The sequence below is a fragment of the Heliconius melpomene genome, chromosome 1 (genome assembly GCF_056956725.1).
Source record: "Heliconius melpomene rosina isolate 202511_hmr_F chromosome 1, ASM5695672v1, whole genome shotgun sequence".
NCBI classification, from domain to species: domain Eukaryota; kingdom Metazoa; phylum Arthropoda; class Insecta; order Lepidoptera; family Nymphalidae; genus Heliconius; species Heliconius melpomene.
In genome coordinates, this window is record NC_140389.1 from 1,575,848 (window position 1) to 1,603,379 (window position 27,532).

General features: G+C 32.3%; 4 protein-coding genes across 15 annotated transcripts in view; 1 reads left to right on the top strand and 3 right to left on the bottom strand.

The window, feature by feature from the left end:
- The first annotated feature begins 1,755 nt into the window (after positions 1 to 1,755).
- LOC146540895 (uncharacterized) lies at positions 1,756 to 24,538 on the top strand. Its single transcript, XM_085190004.1, has 6 exons — positions 1,756 to 1,855; positions 11,355 to 11,406; positions 11,661 to 11,723; positions 18,348 to 18,437; positions 18,789 to 18,923; positions 19,158 to 24,538. The coding sequence occupies exons 2-6, from the start codon at positions 11,404 to 11,406 to the stop codon at positions 22,236 to 22,238; spliced, it is 3,372 nt and encodes a 1,123-aa protein (XP_085046130.1). The 5' UTR covers positions 1,756 to 1,855; positions 11,355 to 11,403; the 3' UTR covers positions 22,239 to 24,538.
- Positions 5,896 to 6,639, bottom strand: LOC146540896 (uncharacterized). The gene has a single exon (XM_085186284.1). The coding sequence runs from the start codon at positions 6,637 to 6,639 to the stop codon at positions 5,896 to 5,898; it is 744 nt and encodes a 247-aa protein (XP_085042410.1).
- Positions 23,585 to 27,298, bottom strand: LOC146540898 (uncharacterized). The gene has a single exon (XM_085190134.1). It carries the CDS (start codon positions 27,296 to 27,298, stop codon positions 26,951 to 26,953), a length of 348 nt encoding a protein of 115 aa, XP_085046260.1. The 3' UTR covers positions 23,585 to 26,950.
- Positions 23,585 to 27,532, bottom strand: part of LOC146540897 (serine/threonine-protein kinase MARK2) — a 120,688-nt gene continuing 116,740 nt past the window's right edge. For all 12 annotated transcript variants that reach the window (XM_085190107.1, XM_085190115.1, XM_085190080.1 and 9 more), the window contains one exon: positions 23,585 to 27,498. In XM_085190107.1, coding sequence (XP_085046233.1) covers positions 27,440 to 27,498 — 59 coding nt within the window. In that variant the 3' untranslated portion in view covers positions 23,585 to 27,439. The remainder of the gene's footprint in view (positions 27,499 to 27,532) is intronic.

The following is a 27,532-nucleotide window of genomic DNA, read 5'->3' on the forward strand; positions in this document are numbered from 1 at the left end:
ATCAACGTGTAATTAACTGCATTTCCTATTACTAAACGTGTAACTTGCGTTTTTTATTCCACACTTAAGTTAACTAGGTCTAGATCTAGTATGAAGAGGAAATAAGGATTGTAAGATAGTTTAAGGAGAGTGAGGTAGTGTATTTTATTATTGTCTTTACATATCATATCCGTCTTACTCTATTATACTTATTTAATAAATCTTAAGAAAAGGGAGGAGAGGACACGCCTTTTGAAAATCGCTTAAGCGCTCTGACCACTACAACATACGTTTTCTTTGGTACTGCTTCTTTAAGAACTTATATGTTAGTGGAGAGCTTGGACGTTTTCCAGGGGGCGCGAGTTCAGATTGCCATATGAATGAGGTGACGGTTTTTAAACTATATTCTGCATATAGTACGAGCTTCATTCTGTGGCTTGCAAGTACCAATGGAAACCTAGTGTTAAGATAGTACGGTCACCATCTACCATCAAATTGCATTGAATATTTAGTGAAGACACTCAGCGTCGTGCTTTTTTTCTTACCAGAACGAAGAAATAATCATGATTTGCCCTCAAGATTAAAAAAAAATTTTTTTTTTTATCCAACGAAATGAGAAAAATACGACGCAATTATACTTGCAAAGCTTTGTTACCAATCTTAGCGGACCAATCTGTATGATATACAAAAATGTAATATTTCATCCACATTAATATTATGTAACACAAATCCCATAAAACATAATCGACGATATTCATAACGATATAGATTGGACTTGTTCTTGTGAAAGTAACACTTCTTTGAAGTACAAAATGCTATTATTGGGCCATCTGTAATAACTTTATAACTATTTTATAAGAAGACTTTGACTGACTGAAGACGGGAAAAAATGACGTTAAATTCCCCCACTCAGCAAGCAATGGGGACGAATTTAGGCGGAAGAAAATTCGTTGCTAATGACACTAGAGATAAATATTCGAATAGCAAATGTCCTTGATAAGTTGAATCCTTTTAGTCTTTAACATTAATATAAATTATACTTATTTCAAGTTCCAGTTAACTTTATGTTATTTTAGAAATACATAAAGTTAACTGGAAGTTAAAATAACGACCGCGGCCACGCTAATATATGCAAAGCTAACTAAAGTAGTTCAGTGTAGTCGCTTGTCAATGTTGTGAGAGATTTAAATGAAAAGGAAACTGTTGATATTTTGCCGGATATAGACTCTCTAATAATGTAGGACTATTTTATTAGAATGTTAATATTGCTTTTAGGTCTATTTAATTGGTAATATATTAGGCCTATCTTGAATTTTCTATATTGTATTACATATATTTTTATATTTTCTTCATTATCTTATTAATTACAATGGATAATGAATGAGTTAACTTTCGTGTTTCAGAATTTGGATTTGATGAATTAAAAGAAAGAGCTTGTAGTTAGAACAAATAAGTTACATTATTATATACTTATACATATGTATGGGTGCTATAGCGAACGTAAAGTTATTAGTTACATTAAAGTGGGATCAATTCCATAGCCCTATATGAAATAAAATCCCCAAAGATTCAAATAACGATTTATTAAGCTCTTAAGAGTACCTGGTATATGGTAAAATAATCATCTAATTTTCACTAAATAGACTTAAATAAATATTCGTATAGATAAAGCAGACGAAGCCGCGCGGGGTGCGCTAGTAAAATATATAATAAGAGTTAGTATATTAAAATAATAAGGAATCCTAAAGGTTCTATCGTCTAGACGTGGTAGCTGGAAAGCTCTTGAGGGAAGGGAACACTCATTGATACAGTTCGCGAGTGAAAGATACGCTGAACGCTCGTGCTTGTAGTGTAGTGTTATACGAATTGTTTATATGTAAGTGTCTTATAAATATAATATATATTTCTATAAATGTAGTTTTTATATATATTTTATAATTATTATAAAAAGTATAACTTAATTATTGTTATGTTATTATTGTTTTTTTTTGTGAATAGACAAGTAGGTTTTTACGATATTTTATAATTTCAATTTTTAAAATATTTTTTGACAGAAATGACGTTATATTTTTGTTTCAAAACATATAATTATGAAATATCCTTTGAAATTTTAAGTTGTTTAACCGTTCAAAACGGCATGTATATATGTAAAAATCGAATGAAAGCATACTCATATTATTTTAATGTCGTTAATTGTATGGGCATCAATTTTTTTTCTTCTGCTCCCCTTTACTATATAACTTTTTAAAATGTCTTTCTGTACTGTCCGTATTTTTTTATTTTTGTAGATGAGTCGAAAGTTTCTTCTTCATATTATAAATATTATTTATAAATATTATTTGAAATTATACATTTATCTATAATTATAGCTTATATATAAGTGTACCTTAAATTACTTAAACGTATTAACGATAAGGTAGTTAGTTCAAATCTATCTGTCTATAATTTATGACAAAGAATTACATTGACTCTACATAATTAAATATGGCAATTTGTATGAAAATGTTAATAAACTCGGTCGAACTGTTTGAAGTATAAAAATTATACAAACATTATCTTATTTAAATTATAATATTATTATGAAAATTAAAATAAAAGAGATATAATTTTATATAAAATATATTTTCATTATTTATTGACGCCGTCGTGGTGTAGCACCACAACATGTTACTAGTGACATGTTACTGTGAGCGCAGTGCCACTTACATTTTCGATAATATTCGGTTCGATTTCCAATCGGGAAAACGAATTAACTATATGTACTTTTTTTAATTCATTATTTAAAAAATAAAAAAAAAATAAAAAGAGCCTTTATTTTCTCTGACCTGTTTACATAATTTGTTTTACTTATAACTAACATTTTACACAATATATGGAAATATTTACTAACATAAGAATAGAATATTAACTGAAATTGTCCATTTTTTTTCCAACTGTTATTATCATTATTATTATTATTTTTTAAATTTAAATTTATTGTTAAATATTATTATTTCTGCTAGTGTCAGCTACCAGGTCAGGCTGTCCTACGACATAGGCCTCCTCAAGTTCCCTCCACTTGTTCCGGTCTAGTGCTATCCGTCTCCACCCCTTTGGCAGGTCGTCTTCCCATCTTTTAATCTGTCTCCCTCTCCGTCTTTTTCCATTTCTTGGGTACCATTCTGAGACTTTTTTGGTCCACTTTCCTGCATGTGATCTCATCATGTGACCAGTCCACTTCCACTTAAGAGTTCTTGTTTTTACTTTGACATCCAACACTTTGGTATTGCTCCTGATTTTTGTTGCTTTGCATTTGTCTTTCAATCTCAGGCCCATCATGCTCCTTTCCATTCCTCTTTGGCATACTCCCAGCTTGTGTTCAATTTTCTGTGATAATGGCCAAGTTTGACAGCCGTAGGTGAGGCATGGGAGGATACATGTGTTAAATATTTTTGATTTTTCTGAAATGGGCACTGATTTATTCTTCATTATTTCACGGAGAGACCAGTATCTTTGCCAGGTGTTATTTATTCGTCTGTCTACTTCCTTATTTGGCAGATCCTTTACTGATATTACTTGACCCAGGTATATATATTCGTTGACATATTCAATCTCTTCCTCCATTTCTATTTTGACTTTGGTCATGTTAGTCATTAATTTGGTTTTGCTGGTATTCATTGATAGTCCTGCTTTTTTGCTTTCTGATGCTAGTTGTTGCAGCATTAGTTGTAGGGTGTCTGGATCTTCTGTAAACAAGACTATGTCGTCTGCGAATCTCAGGTGGTGTAGCTTTTCTCCATTGATATTGATGCCGAAGTTGTCCCAGTTGAGTTGCCTGAAGATGTTCTCTAAGACTGCGTTGAATATCTTGGGTGACAGCGGGTCTCCTTGTCTAACTCCTCTCTGAATTTGGAATAGATTTCCTGTTTTTTCTAGTTGTATTTTTGCTGTGCTTTTCTCATATATTTGCTTTATTATTCTTATATATTTTTGCTCAACCCCTTGGTTTCTCAATGAGTCCCATATGTAGCTATGCTTCAGGGAGTCAAATGCTTTATTATAGTCGACGAAGGATAAGTAATACGGGCGGTTGTATTCGTTGCATTTCTCTATTACTTGCTTGACAGTGTGTATATGATCAATTGTTGAGAAATCGGATCGGAATCCAGCTTGCTCTATAGGTTGATTACCGTCTAACTGTTTGGTCAGGCGTTCTAGTATAATTTTTATGAATATTTTATACAAGTTTGGGATTAAGCTGATAGGTCTATAATTGTTTATATTATTCTTGTCTCCCTTTTTATGCAAAAGTATGATTGTTGAAGATGTCCATTGACAGGGTATTTGTTCTGTGTCTAAAATTTGGTTACATATATGAGCAAAAGGTTTTATTATTTGTTCAATGGTTGCTTTTAGTAGTTCATTAGTTATCTTATCATCGCCAGGTGATTTTCCTATCTTTTGTGTTTGAATAGCCCTTCTTACTTCGCTTTGCAGAATCTGTGGGATTGGTTCTTGGTTTATATTGTCCTTAAATGTTGTATCGTCTGTTTCTTCCGTTAGATTGTCTGTATATAATTCTTTGTAAAAATCTGTTGCTGTTTTTAAGATGTGTTGTCGTTTGGTTGTAGTATGAATATTGTTTTTTTTGTCTTTTTTTATCGTTTTCAATATCCATGTAGAATATTCTTTTAGTTGTTTTGAAGCCCTTTTAATGCCTCCTGTTTTGCTTATTTGTTCTCTTATTATGTGAAGCCGCCTTGCTTTTCTATGGTCCCTTATTGCTTTTGTGATTTCTTTGCTAATGTTTGTTATTTTTTCACGGTTTTCTGTTCTATTACTAATCAATTCTTTTCTCTCCATAATCTTCAATCTGGCTGTATTTCCAAGCTTGTCTTTTGTACCTTCCCACAAACAATTCTTTAATTTTGACAGCGCTTCTTCTAAAGAGTTGTACTTGTCTTGTCCGTTACTTTGCTTCTCTATTTTGTCTAATGAACCTTTTAATTCGTGTAAGTTTTGTTCTGTTAAAAGTGGTAGGGCCCCCCCTTTCGTTCCGTGGAATTTTCTTCTTGGTAGTTTCAGTTTCTTACACGCAATAGCACCTCTCACCAGTCTATGGTCGGAATTAAAGTTAAATTTGGGCACCACACCAACATTGTTAAAAATCTTGGGCACATTAGTAGTAATGAAGTCTATCTCGTGTTTATCTTTACCATTAGGGGAGATCCAAGTCCATTTATTTTTCTGCTTTTTAGGAAAAAAAGTGTTCATTATTCTCAAGTTATGTTCGAAACAGAAATCTATGAATCTTTGGCCATTATTGTTTCGCCTTCCTTGGCTATATTTTCCCAAAATATATTCACCTATTTCCGATTTACTTCCTATTTGACTATTAAAATCTCCCATTACTATTATATTCTTATTTACTATTTGCATTGTTTTGGTGAGGGTTTGGTAGAATATATCTTTCTCCTTCTCTGTTGCTTGGTCTGTAGGGGCATATATCTGAAGGATTGAGAATGGATTCCTGAAACCAGGTAAATTTATATTTAAAATGCCAATTCGATCTGATATGCCAACAAATTCTTCCACATATTTTTTTAATTCTTTTTTAACCAGAAATCCTATTCCGTAATTCCCTTGAATTTCTCCTTTGAAGAAAAATATGTATTCTTTAAATTCCTGTATCTCTTCTCCGAGTCTTCTAACTTCACATAGGCCCATTATGTCCCATTTAATATCCTTTAATGCATTTTCGAGCTCGATGAGTCTGTCTTCCGTTCTTAGTGTCCTTGTATTCAGAGTGGTTATATACAGTTTGCTTGTCTTATTATTTAGGGTGGATGGAGTGGTATTTGAGGGTGTAGGTCTATCAACCCCACGAGGACCAGTCGGCTTGGGGTTGGTCCGTCTCCGGTTGCTGATATCTAATTGCTAATTCTTTTTAATGCTAGTTGATGATGTGGAGGTAAGTGAGTTTGATCTCCCTCTCATCAAATCATAAGCATTGGTTTTATTTATTATGCTATTTGAAGACATATTCACTTGTTTTTTAGGGTTTATATATGTTCCTGGAGAAGTTGATTGTTCTCTCTTCTTTCTCTCTGTAATTACATTGTCTTCCTTAACTATCAGTTTATCATACTTTATATAAGCAATGTTTCCTTTAGCCTTTTCCTCTTTAAGTTGTTGCTGCAGTTCTTTTCTTTTTTCTAGCACCGATTTTGGATAATCTTCAACTACATAAACATGTTTAAATCTTTTCTTGTTTTTTAAAATTTCAACTTTTTTCCAATAATTTGTAAAAGAGATCAGAACAGGTCTGGGTTTTCCTTTATGTTTGTTTCCAATTCTAAATGTGTTCTGAATATCGCTTGTTTCAAGAGAGATATTGAGGTCATTTCCAATAATTTCTATAATTGCTTTGTGTAGATCTATTGAGCCTTTTTCTGTCTCATCCAATTTAAAGAGTAGTATATTATTCCTTTTCTTGTCATTTTCTAGTTTATATACCTTTCTTTCTAGTAATTCCATCTTCTCTTTCAGTTTTTTATTATCTTCCAATATCGGCACTAATTTTTCGTTCATCTGTTTTAGAAGATTGTTGGTGATCATTGTGGTTTGCCTGTCCATTTCTATTTTCATTTGGTCAAAAAGCATTTGAAATTGTTGCTCCATTTTTATTTGTATTTAATTAACACAAAAAATTCAACTAAACGCAATTATCTTTGCGTGTGACAAAGCGTTAAGTTATGACAGTTCTTTTGGTTGGCAGTATTGTGGCGTCATTTCACTTTTCTTCTAGATTGTCTATGATTGTTTTCTACAAATAACCTTGAACTTATACTGGTGAAAAGAATTTCGATAATTTTGTGATTGTTTTGGTTTTTACTGGCACTTTATATTTGTGATAACGTAGAGCGGCACTTTTTAAGTCCACGGCAATTGTTTTAAACGCAATTTAGTCAAATTTAACTATTTAATTTCACTATTTTTCCTTGGAGGATTCACTTAGATGCTTACTGATAGACAGCCGGAAACGGAAAAACTCATTATTTAACTGGAGCTAAAAAATAATTTATTTTATTTACTGCTTTAAGCTTATAAGAATTTATTCGACTGGGGAACTTATTTATTTATCTGAGTCGAAAGCGTACTCACAATCTTCGCGCTTAAAGCCAGAAGCTCTTGCCTTTATCATGAATATAAAAAAAATCCACAAGAGTGGATCTCTTTCTATCATTGCAATCATCCCCACTTTAATTGTACCATGATATTTATATTTTCTTTTTTTAGCAACTTCCAAACAAACAAACACAACAAACTTCGTTTGGCTGAACGCGTTAATCTCAGGAACCACTGGGTCATATACAAAAAATCTATTAATTGACTAATCTAGGAAATCTACGATTTATATTACATCACGTCAATGTCATTTGACAGAATTCTTATTTCCATTTGATAACGCGGGCGAAGCTGCAGATTATAAGCTAGTTAAAAATAAATAGCAAATTTACAATCATCTATTCTATACTAAGTTGCGATTACAATTTGTATATAAAAACATGTTACATCGATGCCATGTATGTTCGTCTGTCACGCGAGGAAGTGACAAGCGCCGCGGAGCGTGGCTAATCTATCGCAGTAGTTCCGTAGATATGACAGAGTAGATCAATAGATCACTGACATGCACCGTTTTGTAATACTGTAGAATATAGATTATAAAACATACAGCGCCTGACTGTGAAAGAGATGGTTGTGGATTCGATTCCCACTCAGAGTAATAAATCACTTTCGTTTATCTGCTCTAATAAGATATAGAGCGAAACTCAACACGAAATATCTCAAAAAATAAGCGGAAAGTGGGAAATGGAGTGGTTTAACACTAGATTCTCTCTGCCTACCCTACTATGCAGTTAAAAGTGCGTGTATTTAACAAAGAATTATTATTAATTTACAAACCACTTTACATGACGTTTAAACGTAACTATGATAGTTCAGTTAAATTCAAACGTAACGTTATAATTTTTTATAATAGTCCAGATATCGCTAACCGACGGTTAACTTCTTTAATAACATAATTGTATATGGCCATATACGTGATAATATACGACAGGCATTTTTTAATTAGAACCGTTCGTTTTGCATATAATCTAGCCTACAGTTGTTTACTTATTTTGCATGCATTTTTTTTGTTTTATATATTTCAATTGTCATAATTCCTTAAACTCAACTTGACTTTTGTACCTATCCATTTATTTTTTAATTATATGAAACCTTTCTAAGATTTTTTCCTCTAACCAATAATATAAAACGACAAGTATTTGAACCTGTTACCATCAAACATGAAATGGAAACATACGTATTGTTAATTTTCATATACAAGTATTAAAATATAATTTTAAATAGTAGTAGCTAGAGTGTAGTGTCAGTAACTTTCTTTACAACTTTTTATTTTCGCGAGTCTATTGGTTTGAGGGTTATATGACAAAAAGTGATTATTATCATTACGAAAACAACGGGATTTTAAAATACTAAGGATTGTTTTGTTTAAATAATTTATTTACTAATAAAAATAGGAAGATTTATCTATATATATAAAAGGACTTGTCCTCACTGACTGAGGTAAGACGCACGCACAGCCGTAACCGCTCATGGTAGAAATGCAAAATTTGGACAGATGTTTACTTTCGTAATCTGGACATCCACTAAGAAGGGATTTTGAAACATATTAACCCTAAAGGGGTGAAAAAGGGGTTGAAAGTTTGTATGGAAAAAAAATTAAATCGGCATCAATTTTTATAAAATTTGAAATTTAGATTTTTAAAAGTATTTAATTGAATACGTGTTTCATAGTTTTCCAGAATTCTTCCCCTAAGGGTGCAAATAAGGGGTTGAAAGTTTGTATGGAAAAATCTTTAAAACGCCACCGATTATTATAAGAGTTAAAATTTAGACTCTTAAAAATATTTAATTGAACATGTGTTTCATGGTTTTCTAGAATTCACCCCCTAAGGGTGCAAATAAGGGGTTGAAAGTTTGTATGGAAAAATCTTTAAATCGCCACCGATTTTTGTAAAATTTTAAATTTAGACTCTTAAAATTTTTTCATTGAACACATGTTTCGTGGTTTATTAGAATTCACCCCCTAAGGGCGCAAATAAGGGGTTGAAAGCTTTTATGGAAAAAAATTTAAATCGTCACCGACTTTTGTAAAATTAGAAATCTAGACTCTTAAAAATATTTCTTTGAACACATGTTGCATGGTTTATTAGAATTCACCCCTAAGTGAGCTAGCGAAGCTGCGCGCGTCCGCTAGTTATTTTATAATTATATCGAGAAGTCACGAGGAAGGCGTGGCGCAGTGGCACGTTAATGCGATGGTTGTGAGTTCTATTCTTACTCGGAGAAATTGATTGTTTTCATTCTTCGCTCTGGTTACTCTCTCTCTCTCTACAGGCTCTCAGTAATAAAAAGCGCGCTTCTTAAACTTTTGTAAATTAAAAAAAAACAGATAATACGGATAAAAAAACAGACATTTTTAGATTTTTTTCTTAGGTACATCTATAAAAAATGCAATAGTGTTGTTATTTTTATTGTTAACACGATGTGAACCCGTACCTATTATTATTTTAATATAATTAAACGACTATTAACTTTTTTGACACCAACAGGATAATTTAATAAACATTCAATGCATCAGACTGCATGACGCAATGAGGTCTCTGTAGAATTTTAAAATATTCGCTTGTAGCTTACGCAACACGTCAAATACCTTATATCGTTACATAAAACTAAACCAATAATAAAATTATACGTTATCTCATACTATAGGTTAGAGCTTAGACGAAAATTAATCTTTTCACATTTTTTTAAGAATGTACATAAAAAATAATTAAATAATCAATCACCTTGTTCCCAAATTTAAAGTTTTATTACACTTATAGACTTTAGTTAAATATTTTTTATTAATCTTTAATTTTAATTAAATCATTTTTATTAAACTATTTTCTAAAAAGCTTGAAAGCATTTAAGCTAAAAATTAGCATATCTTAAGTGACGTACAAAATATAAACATACATCCTAATCCTAGTGATGTATACATTTAATGTACATAGGTCGTAATGTACATATAAGGAGGTCGTGACGCATCGGCACAGTGCGGCGAATGAAAGTAAAAGCAACGGTTGTTAGTTCAATTCCACGGGCACTTCACACGGGCACGGGGAAATGTGTTAGTCCTTATAAAAAGACAAAACGGGGCGTTCAACCCCACCGACGAACACGCGATGTCTTGAAAAAAATCAGTGGAGCGTGCGGAACAGAATGTTTTTGGCACTAGGTTCCCTTTGCCTACCCTACTTTATGCGGGAAACAGCGTGAAAACTTAGTATCTATATCATGTATAGAAGTAGGTCAATAGTAAAATGAGTATCGAATATAGTTTTCCCGTATCATATTACAGGGCAGTGAAGGTTAGTTCACACTTGTACTCACTTGAATGAACTGTAACATGACTAAGTTTTCACTGGAGAGAAAATTATAATAATAGGATATGGTTATTTGTTTATTTAGGTTATTTTATTATGTTTTTTAGCTTTACATTGTTTTTTTTATATAATAAAGTAGACAGGGAAAATGTTGTGTTATGGCACTATCAATCAAGCTCCATCAAATTTTCAAAACTTTTAAGTGACGGTATTTAACGCCACGCAATGTCGGGTGGAAATCGAAACCACAACGTGTTTATAGTTAAACGCCCTACTGTGCTACGACTGGCCCCAATATTGATTAATATAGGTACAAATACGATTATTAATATAGATAACTTTTATAGAAAATGTTATTTATTCGAAGCGATTATTATCATCATATATCCTTATTATCTTACTTTACACAAGAAACGAATTCCCTATCATCGTAAACATAAAAAAATGCGTTATCACGACTGCAAAATGAACATTTCGAGCCTTCGAAAGTTTACTAAGACGACATATGTAACAAGCAATATGATACACCACTAGATTAGTAAATCATAGTTACGCGGTTAGTGTTTCCTACATTAGCAAAGGGCTATTATGCAATAGCGTGACTGTTTCCTGATATTACATTTTAAGTGCCCTTAAAAAGACATATTATGTATATTATTTTTATGCATTTATTGGAATAATAAGAGCCAACGTTTCGCCATGGAGCAGTATAAGATTGTAACGTGATAGTTCTGGGTTTGATGACTAGTTGAAGAATGATTGTTAATTAATCTTTGAATTCAGCCACGAATAATGTCCCGAAAATTTGGTTCAAGAGCGCCATTAACATCTGTCACGTAAACCTCATGCCTCAAACTTTCTGCCTATCCTAAAAATAAAAATTAAAATAATATCTTTTTTCAGATTTGCTTCCTCTGTTTGACATATTGAAACATCACACTGGCTTTGAAAGATGGTAAGACAGTTTTGGAATTAAAGTATAAGATATTAAATCTATAATACATTTGTACATATACTTATATATTTTGTTATAAAATGATACTGTCGCGGTGTTAAGCTCCGTTACTCAGCACGCTATAAATGGAGTGTCTTATTACTAAACTTCTTTTAACTACTCTGCTATATGTATCATATATTATACCAGATTAGTTAAGAGGAACATAACATGAAGGTAAACAATACTTTATTAACTATGTCTTTTTGTTTCAGTGGGGACGGGTGCTACTGACGTGTTGTATTTTGGAGCTCGTACTGTCGCAGCCTGATAACTTGGTAAGCTACGCATTAAACAATAAGAAATTCAAATAAATATGAGTCGGACGCGCTCACTGAGGGTTCCGTACCAATTTCAGGATTGTAGTTCAACGGGAAGTTCAACAAAACTCGACAAACTTAAGTAGGTTAGTAGGGAGCGAACTGTCTTGTCTGTTCTTGTGGCTCCCTATATCCCTCTGATCGGGATAGTACTGAAAATACCCAAAAAAAATAAACAAACAAACAAAAAGAAGCTTATTATATGTTAAAATATAACAAAATATATAATGAAATCGGCAGAAAGTGTTAACGCCTTAAAAAAACTAACATTAACTAAGCAAAAGTGTCCAATAACATTAAAAATTGACAGCAATTTCATATGAAGCGATATTTTACTGAATTAATGACTAAACAACTGTCATTAATAATGTCGGTTTTTGTACAACAAGGAAGGAAAAGTTCACATGATGAATTTATTGTTACGTAATAAAATTACCGAAATAATTAACATGCAATTTTTTTTGCATAATTTTTTAAAGAGTTCTATTTAAAGTAATCAAAAACAAAAAACATTTTTTTAATACTTAATATATGTATATCATAAATATCTTCTATAAAATTTTCAACCTACTTCCGTCATATAAACAACAAGTCCTCGACGTCTACTATCAACCATCGTTGCATCTCCCGCGCGGCGCCGATCGCGCCATAATTTAGACATCAACGCGCTCGATCATCGTATCATACAATTATTAGATTCATGACCAGTTTTTATTAAAAAAATGTATTTGCTTTTAAATGCGTGCAAAAATTATGCAATAGAAACATTTTTTTACTATAATTTACTTCTATTACACTGTTACTATCACATATTGATTTTTTTAAGGATATTTTGAATTATTAAAGAAAGCGTGAGTTTAAAATCTATACGTATTTACATTCCGTTTGTCTCTAATCGAGAGGATGTCTCCAGACATCCGTAAACAGCTACGTACTGCTTGTACTTTACCAGAGACGGAGTCCCCTTTTACCTACCCATGCGGTATAGCTGTTAGCCAAATAAATAAGGCCAACAGTACTAACCTCGAGTCAGAAAAATGTTAAAAGTAATGATTTTCCTTTTTTAATAAAAGGAATACACATAAATTAAAACACACAATGTACATTTACAAGAACTAATTCCAACCATTCAAAACCCTCAAGCATTGTTAAAGAAAACACCTCGTTAAAAATATTACTTTATTAGATATCCATATTTAATAACCAGTTACAGGTATGGACTATCAATCTCCATACATATGTATATTCTATTGTAAACTAACTTTCACATAAATGCGTTCTGCATAGGAACTGGTCCATTTCCGATGCTGTAACAATGTGGCCGTGCTAAATGATTTATCATAGATCTTTCGTTTGATCTATAGATCGTGGTGTTGATTTAAATGATCTATGTATCTTTGTTTTGGACTTTCGTTTTTTATTTTATTGTTTAAATACTTAATGCAAACTATTGCAACTGATTTGTCCAAGTCAAATGCCTTAAGGCTTTTTACAAACATTTCAAATACATTATTTTTAATCGATCGGCTTAAATAAAGTAGCGCAATGATTTTATATATAGATTATATATTAAATATATGTAAATAGATATAAATTATATATTTTTTTAGAGGTTTTTAACCTCGTACTCCAGTAATTTCATATTTTTAAAATTAAAGGTCTGGAGTACGAGCGTATGAGATACATGGTGTTCTGTTCGAAATTAATTGCACCAAAATATTGATTGTAAAATACAGGCTATTCGTACAAAATAAATTAAAATTTAATATTAATTTATTATTCACTTCTTTTATTAACGAATTACACATACATATGTTTTTAATTACATAAAACTATCATTATGAAGTAATTTGATGCCGTCATGACTGTAATCGTGATGTTTATGGGTTCAATTATCACTCAGGTGGAGGGGGGATATTTAAATTATATTCATTTTCCCGCTCTGATACACAAAGCGAGGCGTTGAATTCTGCCACTTAATGTTTCGAATATGTAGAGGTGCGAGGGGAACAGAAAGTCTTAATACGAGGTTTCCTTATTTTACCCTATTATACATATACTAGCGGACGCGCGCAGCTTCGCTTGCGTATTTAGGGGTGAATTCTAATAAACCATTAAACATGTGTTCAATAAAATATTTTTAAGAGTCTAAATTTCAAATTTTTTAAATATTGGTGTCGTTTTAAAAATTTTTCCAAACAAACTTTCCACCCCTTATTTGCACCCTTAGGGGGAGAAATATAGAAAACGATGAAACACGTGTTCAATTAAATACTTTTAAAAATCTAAATTTCAAATTTTATAAAAATCGGTGCCGATTTAAATTTTTTTCCATACAAACTTTCAACCCCTATTTCGCCCCTTTAGGGTTAAAATTTTTCAAAATCCCTTCTTAGTGGATGTCCAGATTACAAAAGCAAACATCTGTCCAAATTTCACGTTTCTACTTTCAGCGGTTACGGCTGTGCGTGCGTCTTACCTCAGTCAGTGAGGACAAGTCTTTTTATATATATAGATTAAAATATAAATGCTGATTTCAATCCCTAAAATATATAAAACGCTTTTGTTACAATATGACCGACAACTTACAATCGAAGTAACTGGACTTATAAAGTTGAAAATTAGCATATAAGTTCGATGTGGAGTGTAGGGGAGAACTAAGACAGGATTTTCAGAAAGTCCAGCGGAAACGAGAAAAGAAACATGATTTTCCATCTTGCATTTTTTAACATTATGACTTCAATTAATTAACATAATGAATAAATTGTAAAATTTATAGAACGAATAAAACACGGGGTCCATAAATATATAATGTGTTGTAAACGTAACGTACTAATGTAACATTGTCTCATAATAAGCGGGTGTCGTAAGAGGCCATTACTGATGATGAAGCTCCGGAAGCCACTACTTCCTGTTAGTGAAAGGCACATCAAAATGTGTTTAGCGCCGTTTTTCTTAAATATGTATAAAAAGGAAATATGTGGATATTTAACCGTTCTAATTTTGCATTTGTCCCGTATTAAAGGGATATATAGAGATCGTCACAGTGTGTTTGATTGTTAGAGCGATGGTTGAGGGTTCGATTCTCACATAAATGAACTATTATATTACAGTTATATTTTTGTACTATTATATTACATTTATTTTTTGGTTCCCCGTAGGTGGTATGCTAGGTAAAGCGATGGTTCAGTTCGCCATTCATAATGCAATGTTTCGGAAGTAGGAGAACAGTGTCTTAACTATATATAGTAAGATAAGTTTCTTAATTTATCTTGTACTATTATAACAATTTAGTATTTCATGGTCGTGCAGACACAACACAATGGCCACTTGGCCTGTCGTGTTGAGGGTTAGGAGCTCAGAGCAGTACCTGGAACTTGCGACAGAAGTGTAGGTTTAAGAAAATCCATTAACGTACATTTCTACCCTTAGCTCTTCTCCCTACCTACTAAATAAATAGTGATCCAAAATAATCCTACTAATTCCATTTTTGAAATATTTTTCAGAAATGAACTGATTTCTAACATTAAAAATATAGTCAACATATTTCTTTTACCGTAGCTTTGTACCCACTACTATGATCATTACAATTCCATAATCCATTGTTCTTTTAACAAACTTATTATCACACTTCATCGCACTACTAAATATCTAGCATCGCGATCTCAGAATATTGTTGGAAATATAATATAAAAAAGAAAGTAAGTGACAGTTGTATAATATAGATTTATATTATAGAGATAGCAAAGGCAAAAGTTATGTGACTTAAACTTTTGATATTAATAATTAATGTTGTCGGTTCGATTTCCACCCCACCTCGTAGGAATTAAATATTTTCATTTCTATGCTCTGATATATAATCAATGGAACTGTAGACAATGGATAATTATATATATATATTTATAATTTTCTTTTGAAACAGTAGTACGGTCGATTTTTTATTTTTAAGGATGTAAGTTCGCAAGAATATTACGCAAGAATTTTTTTATACTTAATAATGTAAAATGTTTTACTTTGCCTTGATTAATACTTGTAATTGTGAATTTCTTCGTGTCCCTCCGCTAAGTGCCATGTTTAGTAAATTGGCATGAAGCGTGAAGCAAAAATATTCTACCTCCAGAAAAAAAATTGCGTTGAACACCAAATATTGAAATTTGAATTCAAGTTGATATATTCAACAAGGCCCTTAGGAAAACTTAATTCTATATATAAGTAGCTTTACAGCATACACCACCACTATACAATCCTAGCATTCATTGTATTGTTCTGTCGGAAGTGCCTTTCACTAGGAACTGCTTCATATCTGTGATATAAGCTCGAGAAATGTCATACATATTTTAAATAATTTCTTTTGAAAAACCCAATAAGTACAGTACCAGTATATAGGTATAGTGGTAATGAATGTATTGTTTGAAAGGAATGAATAGTGGAATAATATTTTTAACGATGAATGTAGTCCCTTCCGAAGTAATATTTGTAATTATAAGGTAAAAGCTTATATTTTTACCCTAGCTTTGGTCTAACATACAAGATAAGGTGAAGGATGAAATTACGATATTGCCTCGAAAATTCTCATTAAGTCAACAGTTCAGAGGCAGGCATCTCACAGCAGCAGAGTTTAATTTAAAACGCGACCAGTCCGGTGTGGAAAGCCTACTCGGGATTATGAAGTATTTTCATTTCCTCGCTGTGACAAAAAAACAAGCCGTAAGGAACGGGGTCTCTTATTACTACGTTCCCTCTACCAACCCTGCTATATGCAGGATACAGCGGAAGTGGTGCAATGCTCTTGATTCACTGAATACACAACCTGCTGTTTTGATTTTTGGGTACAAATTGCAACATTGGATTCCAAGGCAGACGTTGCAGAAGAAACAATTCAATTATTTCACGGACAATTAAAGATCAATTATCGGGACAGTCAATTAAAATAATAACGATATATTTTATTGGGTAATAGGTATATTAAGAAACATACCATCTTGTGCAAAAATTAAATTAAAATATTATTAAAAATAACTATACTTGATGCTCGTCGTTTTTTATTAAACTACTGAGTGACTGACAGACAACAGATGAATCTATGCGGCGTACAAAGCTGAACTTGGGATGTAGGTTCCTAGGAGGAGTAAAGGAGTGTAGAGAAGCACTAAGAAAATACCTGTCAAAACATGATTTTATGTTTTATAGTTTACGCAAGCGAATTTGCGGACTGCAACTCGTCTAATCTGAACAAATACATGGTAAAGAGAGAGCCCCTTAATCCTTCACTTACACGCTCCTAACTCCTCTCCCAGCAATGCGATGGATACGAGTATGGTGGTCCACGGAATTTAATATAAATAAATCATTAGTGTAGCTCAATTGAAATTTCATATATTTAGTGTTAGAACTTGTTATTCACATTCATAGCCTATTGTCTTAATTATCCAACAAAACGTTATGCGGGATGCAGCTCACATTTAGGGAATGTTATCAACAAAATGTTGTACATACTAGCAAGTAGCAACTGCTAGGTACTACTACATACATACGTAGCTACCAAACGAGTAAAGGGCAGTGAATGCGGACCACTTTCGTTACATTTTTCCTCGCTTTTACTCACCTTACTATCAATTCCTATAGACATGTTTTATTTTATGATTATTCATATTTTATTTTATGCTTAAGGAAATTAAATTTAGTTAACAAAGGTACTTCAATTTTTATCTTCTAAGTTTCTTCCAGATAAGCACTGGAAATATGTGTGTGACTGCTTACAGCGCGAAGAGCGTGCAGTGCAAATATTCGTGAAGAAGAAAAAAAAACAATTTGTAGTCACGACACCAAAGTCTTGATTCCTTCTTAACATTTACTGTAGTGTCATTACACTTAATATACTTAATTAGTTGTATTTTCTCTGTAATTAATTTCTTACAAGTATTAATAATTTGTCTGTGTAGACTTGTAATAGATTTTAGAAACATATTTTACTAACATTACGTAAAAAAAATAAGAAATATAAACAAAAACTGTAAATTATGTATTTATTATAGTAAATTATGTTCTATAGTAAAATATAATGATTTCTTAAAAGACCGGTTACCATCGAGTAGTGCGCACTTCCGTCGTGCTATGATTGCTTAGAATAATATCCGTTTTAATAATCTAATATTACGCAATAAAAGGAAATTAATAAAATTTATGTATGCAATGCGAGTATTGAATAATTACTGCCTGCGGCAATATTCTAATATGTTTTTTTTGTTTTTCAACTTTCAACTTTCAACGCCAATAAGACCGTCGTGGGGCAGTGCAACTGACTCTTGACGTAAATGCGATGGTGGTATGTTCTTTTCCCACTTTGGGATTTGGATGTTTAACATATTAAAAGGAATATTTTTTAAACGTTTTCCTTTTTGCCCTGTATATATTTTTGATATCTTCATACTTTATCTGTCGAGGGCTAGCGAGTAGTAGCCTCTCGTTTTTTAAGTGACCGTTCCAGTATCATCGATACTATGTTTAAGGCTTGTCTCATCCTGCCTCATCTTACTTTTCTTTCTTTCTTTGCTAATAAATAATAAGTACATTTTTTTTCAGAATTCCGCAAGTGCTAATGTACAATGGGGATGGCAGATGGCACAAGCGGGGCCCGAGACTGTCGGACACTACTTTGTCAAACTACCACAAGTGAGTATATCTTAGTGTTTCGTATTTAATATTTTATTTTAAATTGTTTGTTAATACATGTTTAGTATGTAGAGGGACCTTCTACATTGGGATAAATCATTTAATTAATATAACGTACAGGCGGGATCCAGCTATGACTATCCAGCGGTGAAAAATATAAAAATCTTAACTTGGACTACGGTATGGAGTTTGGATGAACTGAGTGCTACTGCTGAGTGCTAGACAATAACAATCAATTTCATCCAACTACATATTAAAATCGAATATTTTATTACTTTATATACAATTTAAGGAGAAATGATCTCAGTGTAAAATATACATTCGTAAATCATGTTTTATTTGAAATTCCAGTCGGAACAGCAGGTTCGCTACATCGCTGACGGCAGCGGCTACCACGGCGCTGTCGCAGTCACCACCAGCGATCAGGATCACGTGCATACAACTAACTTTGCTCTTGGGGAACGCGCTGTGGAACTAAATTCTCAGGTTCGTTCAGTTTTTTGTTTAAAGTACTACTTTATTATAATAAATCTAAAGCTTAATCAAAAAAAGGGGAAAGTGAAGAGTTTATTCACTAAGTCTCCTTAATGAACTAAGCCTATGAGGAGTGTGAAGACAATTAAATTAAATTGAAAATGAAAATTGAAAAAAATAAAAATAATGTTGGTTCAAAATGGCAGACTAATCACAGATATTATAACTCTTTATTTCTTACTTTAGGTATCCAATGGAAGTCACATAGAAGCTATCAATAACTTGCAGCAAAATCAGAATCCAGTTGAAATTTTTCTTCTTCAGCAACAATTTCCGAGTCAAGGACAACTTTTCCAAATAGTACCAAACAATAATGAAAACATCGTGCAATACACATCTTTACCTAACACTTATTATACAAATTCAGTACCACAACAAAATTATTACAAAATGAATGTGGAGCAGAGAGATAGCAATAGAAATTCAAAACAAGTATCTAATGATAGAATGGCAGTTGATGTACATAGCGAAGAAATTGTAGACACGAGAGAAAATGGGCCAATTGTGCGTGTTTTTAAGGATCACAAATGTGTAACTGATGATAATAATGATGAAAATTACAACGAAAATACAAATGATAAGGTGAACGAACCAAATTACAAGCAGCGTAATATTAATGGAGATTTCGGAGCTCGAGATAAACCTGTCAGCTATCAAAACATTAAATTGAATCAAAATAATAAAAAATATAATTATCACACCCAAATCACTCATACGACGTCCAAACCTGTTACTTTTATTGAAAACGAAGGAATAACAAAATTAGTAGCGTCTACGCAAGATTTAATAACAAACGAAGATCTTTTGAGAATCAACCACGCTGCGGAACGAGCGGTGAGTATTCACAATGATGATATAATAAAACCGCGACGTCGAACGAACTCGCGGGCGATCAGCTTCTTGTACAATAACCCTGAACAAAATAATAAGAATAGAATAACACTATCGGCAAAGTATGGGAATGTTGTAAACCATGATGACACTCAACGTGAAGTTCAAGAGCAGTCTTATCAAACTTCGAATAATGAATATAAATTCGCTTCACCGATTGTTGTTGACGATTCAAATTATGACAACTACCAACAACAGATTGTTAATAACATTGTATCAACGATGGTTCCGTACGTAGAAAATGGATACGAGATTGTTGACGTTCATAAGTACTTAGGTGCAAATAATACTTATGAACAAAAGAGATCTGAAGAAGATTTGGTTAACATAACACCACGACCCATCAGTCAAAATTACTTAGCACCTATCACGGTAGCTTTAAGACTGTTTAATGCAAATCATTCAAATTTTTTCAATACCGTAGATGATCACGAACCTTCAGACAGTGAATTTATTCCTAATTCAGTAAAAAGTCCTCAAAATGGCAAAACCATTGTTGAAATCCAGGAATCAATACCCGTTGAGATAACTCACATTAACGATGTGGAATATCACGAATACTTAGACGAAGGTAGAAGTAACAACGACAATTCATTAGGTGTTGTTAAATCTTTGTATCAAAAATACCAACAGTCATTGGAACAAGCCACATTGCAAAACAGTGGTGGCTCTAATATAAACAATGAAAATCAAGATTATGATGAGAATGACGACAAAGAATCAAAAGACACCTTCAACTCAAACGAAGACTCTCAATCTGAAGGTCAAGTACAGGCTAGTTCTGTCAATAATAATGCTTATGCAAACTATTTTAACTCAGAACATAAAATAATTCAGCCGATAATTATTGAAAAACAAATACCAGTAACAAAGTTTGTGGATCGTTTCATTGAAAAGCAAGTTCCTTATCCGGAACCAGTTGAAGTGGTGAAGCAAGTGCCAGTTGATAGACCAGTGCCAGTGCCAGTACACTACGAGACGATAGTCGAGAAGCCTGTAGAGGTTACAAGATACGTTGACAAGCCGTATCCGGTGGAAGTTTTTAAGCCTTACCCGGTCGAAGTTCGGGTACCTTATCCAGTGGAACATAAAGTTTATATCGATCGTCCTGTCCACGTTCCTTATCCTGTTGAGAAAATAATAGAAAAACAAATGATTCACCAAGTACCTGTGCCGACTCCTGTGGGGATACCAGTAGGAGTACCGGTAGAAAAGAAGGTTCTATATCCAGTCGCAGTCGAAACCCCCGTTCCTGTAGCAGTGCCAATTGAAAAACCCGTCACAGTAGAAAAAATCGTTGAGAAAGAAGTCCCCGTGCCTTATCCTGTTGAAAAGCAAGTTCCATATCCTGTCAGGCATGAAGTTAAAGTTCCAGTCCCGTATCCAGTCGAGAAAAGAATACCAGTGCCATACGAGAAAATTGTTGAAAAGCCCGTGACAGTGACTAAAGTAGTCGAAAAACCTGTACATATCAAAGTACCAGTACCGCAGCCGATACGCATCGAAGTTCCAGTTCCTAGACCCTACCCAGTCGACAGGATCATAGAGAAAAAAGTGCCTTACCCCGTTCACATTGAACGTATTGTTGAACGTAAAGTACCAGTTAACGTTCCGTATCCCGTGAAGACGGTAGTGGAAAAAATTGTGGAAAAACCAGTAGTCATTACTAAATACGTCGACAAACCTTATCCCGTTGAGAAAAGAGTCCCTTATCCAGTAGAAAAAATTGTTGAAAGGAAAGTGCCTTATCCTGTCCACGTTCCCGTTGAAGTGAAAGTGCCTTACGTTGTAAATAGAGAAGTGAACAATAGAGAGGTTCAAAGTGATCATCCATATGAATTCGAAAAAGTAAATCCTACTACCGTCTACAGTTATGGTGTTCCTCAAGATGTTTTAACAAACGTGGCAAATTATATAAAATATAATCAACAACAATATAAGCAAGCTATACCGAATTTCGCTCAAGAGTTAGAAGCGTACAGCAATCAACAGCAAGCAGAATCGCAAAGAAACTATCAAATTGAGCTCGCGAATGCTCATATTTTGAAAAATTTGCAAAACGCTACACCAGTTCATACAACACGTTGGGGAAACCAGTACGCATCGTCCTACCATTACATCAATTCAACAGAAAGTAATATGTCGACAAATAATTATGTACAACACAATCAAAAATATTATGGACCGCCTCCCTTAAAGAATTATAATGACCAGTGGGAAAAGAATAATGAATATACAGAAAGAATACGGAGAACGGAGAAAACACCCAGAATGACAAACCTTAGGATAGAATATGGAGGATTTAAGCCGCCATTGATTCCAAGCACTGAAGTTGATTTAGACGGAGTGCCCATAAAGAAAAATGAACAATCATAGTTCAAATAGTCAATATTCTTTGAAGTAATGGAATGAAATGCAAATAACATAGGGACCAAGAATATCCTAGTACGCTGAAGATTAGCGAGTACCACTATATTGTAAGATTTAGTTTTGTTATAGCGACAAGTACAACGTTAATAATGTATGCTTTAATCATTATAATATTTTGTATTAGCGTCCTATTTTTGGACTGAGACTGATTGAATGTTATGAAACACAATTATTATTTGGACCACCGTTTACGTTCGTTCAATATTTTCGTTTCTCATATGTGGTTAGACGTTACGTAACGTAAAGAACTGGCTAAGCATTCACAATTTATTCCGTCACGTGATGTCTTCTAAGCATGTCTCCGTTTATGCCCTTTTTTTATACTTTCTAATTGTACAAAAAGGAAATAAAACGTGAGTTTTTTTAAAACCTTTTTGCTTTCCGCCAAAAAGGTAAACTTTTTAATAAAAAACAATGTTGTAACGTAAAAACTACTACCCTCAAAAGTATGTACCTCCAAAAAACCAATCGCTTTACTCTAAGCTTTATCAAAAATAAGCCTTTAGTCATATAAGAAAATTATGTAAGTATAGTAAATTATTTTTAGATATAGATAATATAGTTTATATTTAACATTTTATTTAGCTATATAATTTTGTTTTCTGTATACGAATTTCTTTAATTTTACTTTATCCAACTTTGGTTACAAGTTCAAATATGCAAACTTGTAAATATGTTTTTACAATATGACAAATTGATTATAGAAAGTATTATAGCTTTAATTGAATAATCATAATAATAAACATATTTAAAATCTAAATAAATAAAGATTATATATGTTTTTGTCATATATACTAGTATATAGCTAAATAAGTTCAAATTAAATAAATTATATAAAATTTAACCAAAATATTTTTAAATTGTTTAACAGCATGTAGAAGAAAGAAAAGTTGATGTTGAAATAAATTCAATTTGAAAATAATACTTGAATTTTTCTTACTTCAAATATGTTATTTAGTAAAAAAAAATTTGATATAAAAAAGATTAGAAAATAGTAAAGGGTAAATAAAAAAAACAGTAATAGAATTAAAAATAAAATTTATTCCTTGAGTACTCACAATCGACGTGGTCGACCATTCAATGATATAAACCAAAGCTCGAATATATAAATAATATGTAAATTTTATACCGGCTTGACTTGTCGCGTGGGAAAATTCAAATATTTTTTTATTATATTAGTGGCATTACTAAAAAATCTATGTAAAAAGGAAATTATAGAAAAGAAAACAAATAATCTAGCAACACTGGCTCCAATATTAAGAATAATAACAGGTAAATGAAATATCCAGATATTTGTTAAGAAATATTTAATTATAATGAATATTATACATTTTATGAAAGTAATAAATAAGTTTAAAGGAATAACAGAAATATTATCATTAAACCGTTTTAGTTACAAATACGTCAGTGTTGCTGACCTCATACAGTTCAGATAGAATTCCATAATTTTAATGTATTTAGTGTTGCCAATATACGACATAAAGATACAATAATAATGGCTTTTTAATTAATTTATATTTTATCTATGTATGTAATAACACGACAGTCGAAGCCAAAAAGGTCAGATTTATGATTTCTTGTTTCTGAAAGTATAACACTACACTTAATTATTAGAAAAAACGCGATCGCCCGCTCTTAGACATACAATATACATACGAATCTATTTAATATTTATTCCTAGTAAGTATGCGAAACACCACTCATAAATACAAAAAAAGAGACAAAAATGAAAGCATCACACGAAATTACGTAAATTATTTATTTAAGAAAACAAAAAGGCTGTGCAAGTGACACCTGGAGCCAGTCGCGTAATCAACAATTAACGTTATTGCTATAACTACAAAGTCCATAATACTTCCATCACATTAACGATACACATCGAACATTTTTTTTTCTGTTACCTATATAATGCGACTAAATTGAGTGTTCAACCCGTAGTATTATAATTAAAGAACATTTTTGACACTTTCTAATTCAGCCTTATAATTAGAAAGAGACAATTGAGGGCGACCGCGTGTTACCTTTTATCGTTTTTCTACACACGTTTTTTTTTAGTTTCAAGCGTAAATAGACAATTACGTTGCGATGACAAATTTGATAATGTCAAAACGTCAACGTAAAAACATTCCGTGTGTAGCCCGCCATCTTGTCATCATTATTTTTTATCTGTCAAATATAAATAATATGTATTTATATTTGAAATAATAATGTTTTATATCTGTTGCTAACAAATGAAACTGGTGTATGTGGTGTACATTAAAAAATAACAATATCATCATGGCGGATCTTTCTTACATTTTAAAAAACGGTAAGATTACGAAATAGCACAGAAGGTCGATAATGATTCAACAAAATAAAGTCTAAAATTGATATTTTTAATCTGGCAATCATTTTCTATGTTATAAAATTATTGATCAATTCCATAAAGGCTTAAAATATTCATTTATAAAAGAAATAATGTGACAAAATTAATATTAATAATAAGAATCTATTTCATATCTTGATATTAACGATAGTATTAAAAAAAAGTGTATCTTCTATATTTCTCTATAAGATAAAAAACATAATTCGCATAAATTTAGTTTAAAAATATGAATGTTAAACTTAATTCCATTGAATCAAAAATAATACAATGCAAATCGTCAAATACGACAGCCATTTCACATTTTATTTTATTCATATTTGTCATTATCGATGGAAAAAAAATATTATAATTAACACTAAGCTAACTTGTATCTTGAGCGGAAACTCACTTTGTACATTATTACATTTAAAAAAAAATAAGTAAATTAACAATATATAATAAGCAATAGCACAAAAATCCGTCCGTCGGTGTATATCGTGAGTAATCGTAAACACCACATGTCTTTTAAAATCGATAAAACGGCAACGCCATACATTGATCATTTATAATCTATAAATAGAAATTAAAAGGACAAATAAAATTTATTTAAAAAAAATCGATTACAGGCAACACACACCGAACGGTCGTCCCTTATCTATATTAAAAAATATTTAAAAAACTGCGATTCACACGATAAGTGTGAATTCTATTATCTATGGAAATAAACTAAATATTCGTAATTTTGAACCGGCTCTTGGCACATCGCTTAATATAATAATTATAATAAAAAACGCCCAAATATCCATCAAAATTTAAAAAGTCTCGAGTTTATATTTAGACATTTATTGTTGCCATTGTGAAAAATTATAAAAGGCAGTTAATTATAGTACACATTTCATTTTATCTGGCAACACTACAGTGTTTGATATTTACATAATTTGTGATAAATCAATTATTCTACAAATGATTATTAAAATACGAGATAACTATTATTATAGAGAAGATGAAGGGGAAAATAATTTCATTATTTTATTACATAACGACGCATCTTATAATTTAGACCACCGAAGACTTGTAAACAAAATACTTGTCAATAATGTTACAAGTAAATTGCATTATCTATAACTCAGTTACATCAAAGTATATTCGAATAGAAAGAGAAATAATCGATTTCTAAATATTCAAATCGAATGATCTAACTACATAATATAATATATACACGATAAACCAAACTACCAACATTCGAAACTATGTTATAGGTTTACAAAAAAGCGTTTTAGTTTATAGTGTACAAATTTTATCGTGTCGAAACAAAGGTAGACAGGCACACACGAAAAATGAAGTAACGGTAATATTAATATGAAAAAAATTTAGTGGCAGAGAACACTGGCCTTATAAATAAAACCAACACTTAAGCTATTGACTTCAGGAGCAAAACCACGAACACGTATAAAAATCGATTTAAGAAATCGATTTCATTTGATGTTTACGATTGATCGTTTCGATAAAAAAAAATAGATTTTGGTTTACGTTTGCGATTGAATGTTTTAATAAAAAAAAAACAAATTTCTTTTACCCTTACGATTTATCCCTTCAATTAACACCGATCGCACTTAAGTTTCCATAAAAAATAGCACCTGATTAAAATGTTGTTAAAATAATTCCTTGATTAATAACTATACTATATTTTATAAATACAGCGTATCTCTAGATACGCTCTATTTATAAATATTATAATAATTGTAACAGTTATTAAATAATATTAAGTTTGTTATGTAGTAAAAGGCAATCCAAATATGGACTATTTTAGGAACTACATAAGTAGAGATAATCATATATATATATATATATATATATATATATATATATATATATATATATATATATATAGTAACAAGTAAAAAATACATACATTAATAATTTAGAAAAAGTTATAAAATATATATATTTTACGGGCCTGTAAAAGACCGAATGGCAATTGTAAGTAACTCACTATCCAAAAGAAGAACAAAATAAAAATTGCGTTAAACCTGCGGTATTAAGTATGAGAATTATAATAAAAGACTGATCAATCGCAATCGTAAGACATAAAATTAAAATTCCAATAAAATTTTGATGTCAAAAACGACCGATCAATCTTAAACGTAGACAAAAAAACTAAAAAAACCATAAGTTCAAAATAAAAAAAAAAAATAAAAAATATAAGATTAAAAAATCGAACAGCTCCAAAGGTGGCGTTGGGTTGATGGTTGAATTATAATAAAAGATCAATCAATCGCAATCGTAAAAGACAAAATTAAAATTTGAACGAACTTCAAAAATCAAACAGTTCCGGAGGCGGTATCGGGTCGACGGGCAGACAGTCGCACTCGAGCGACGGCGGCGAGCGCACGCGCGCCTGCCTTATCAGATGAACGCTCGACGTGTGTATAATACCGTGTACCTCCACACTATCCGTCCTAAGGGAAAGCGACGACCGCGGTTGGACAGGAGAAGATGGCGGCCGGAGATAATCGCTTTTGGTGAACGATTGTGGTCTGTACGTGCTCAGTTGTGGTCGTAAATAATCGCTGCGTGTGAATATTTCCGGCGTGTAGGGCGTCAGGTAGTGCGCTAGCGTACCTGATGGAGTCCGGAGGCCGGCGTTGGCCACTAGTACCATATCCTCTGTTGAAAGCTTCAGGCTGTCAGTCCTGGGGGGCGGTGGTGGGGCGGAGGGCGAGGGGGGCGAGGGTGGCGATGGGGTGCGGGAGGGGGGCGAAGGCCTACGTCGACGGCGCCTCCGTGGCACGCTCCCGGGCAGTCACAGTTTGAGTTCGTTCGCGATCTTCGACGCAATGTTCTTGAAGCCGATGCTTGTGCCTGGAAATATAAATATATATATAATTTAGATATA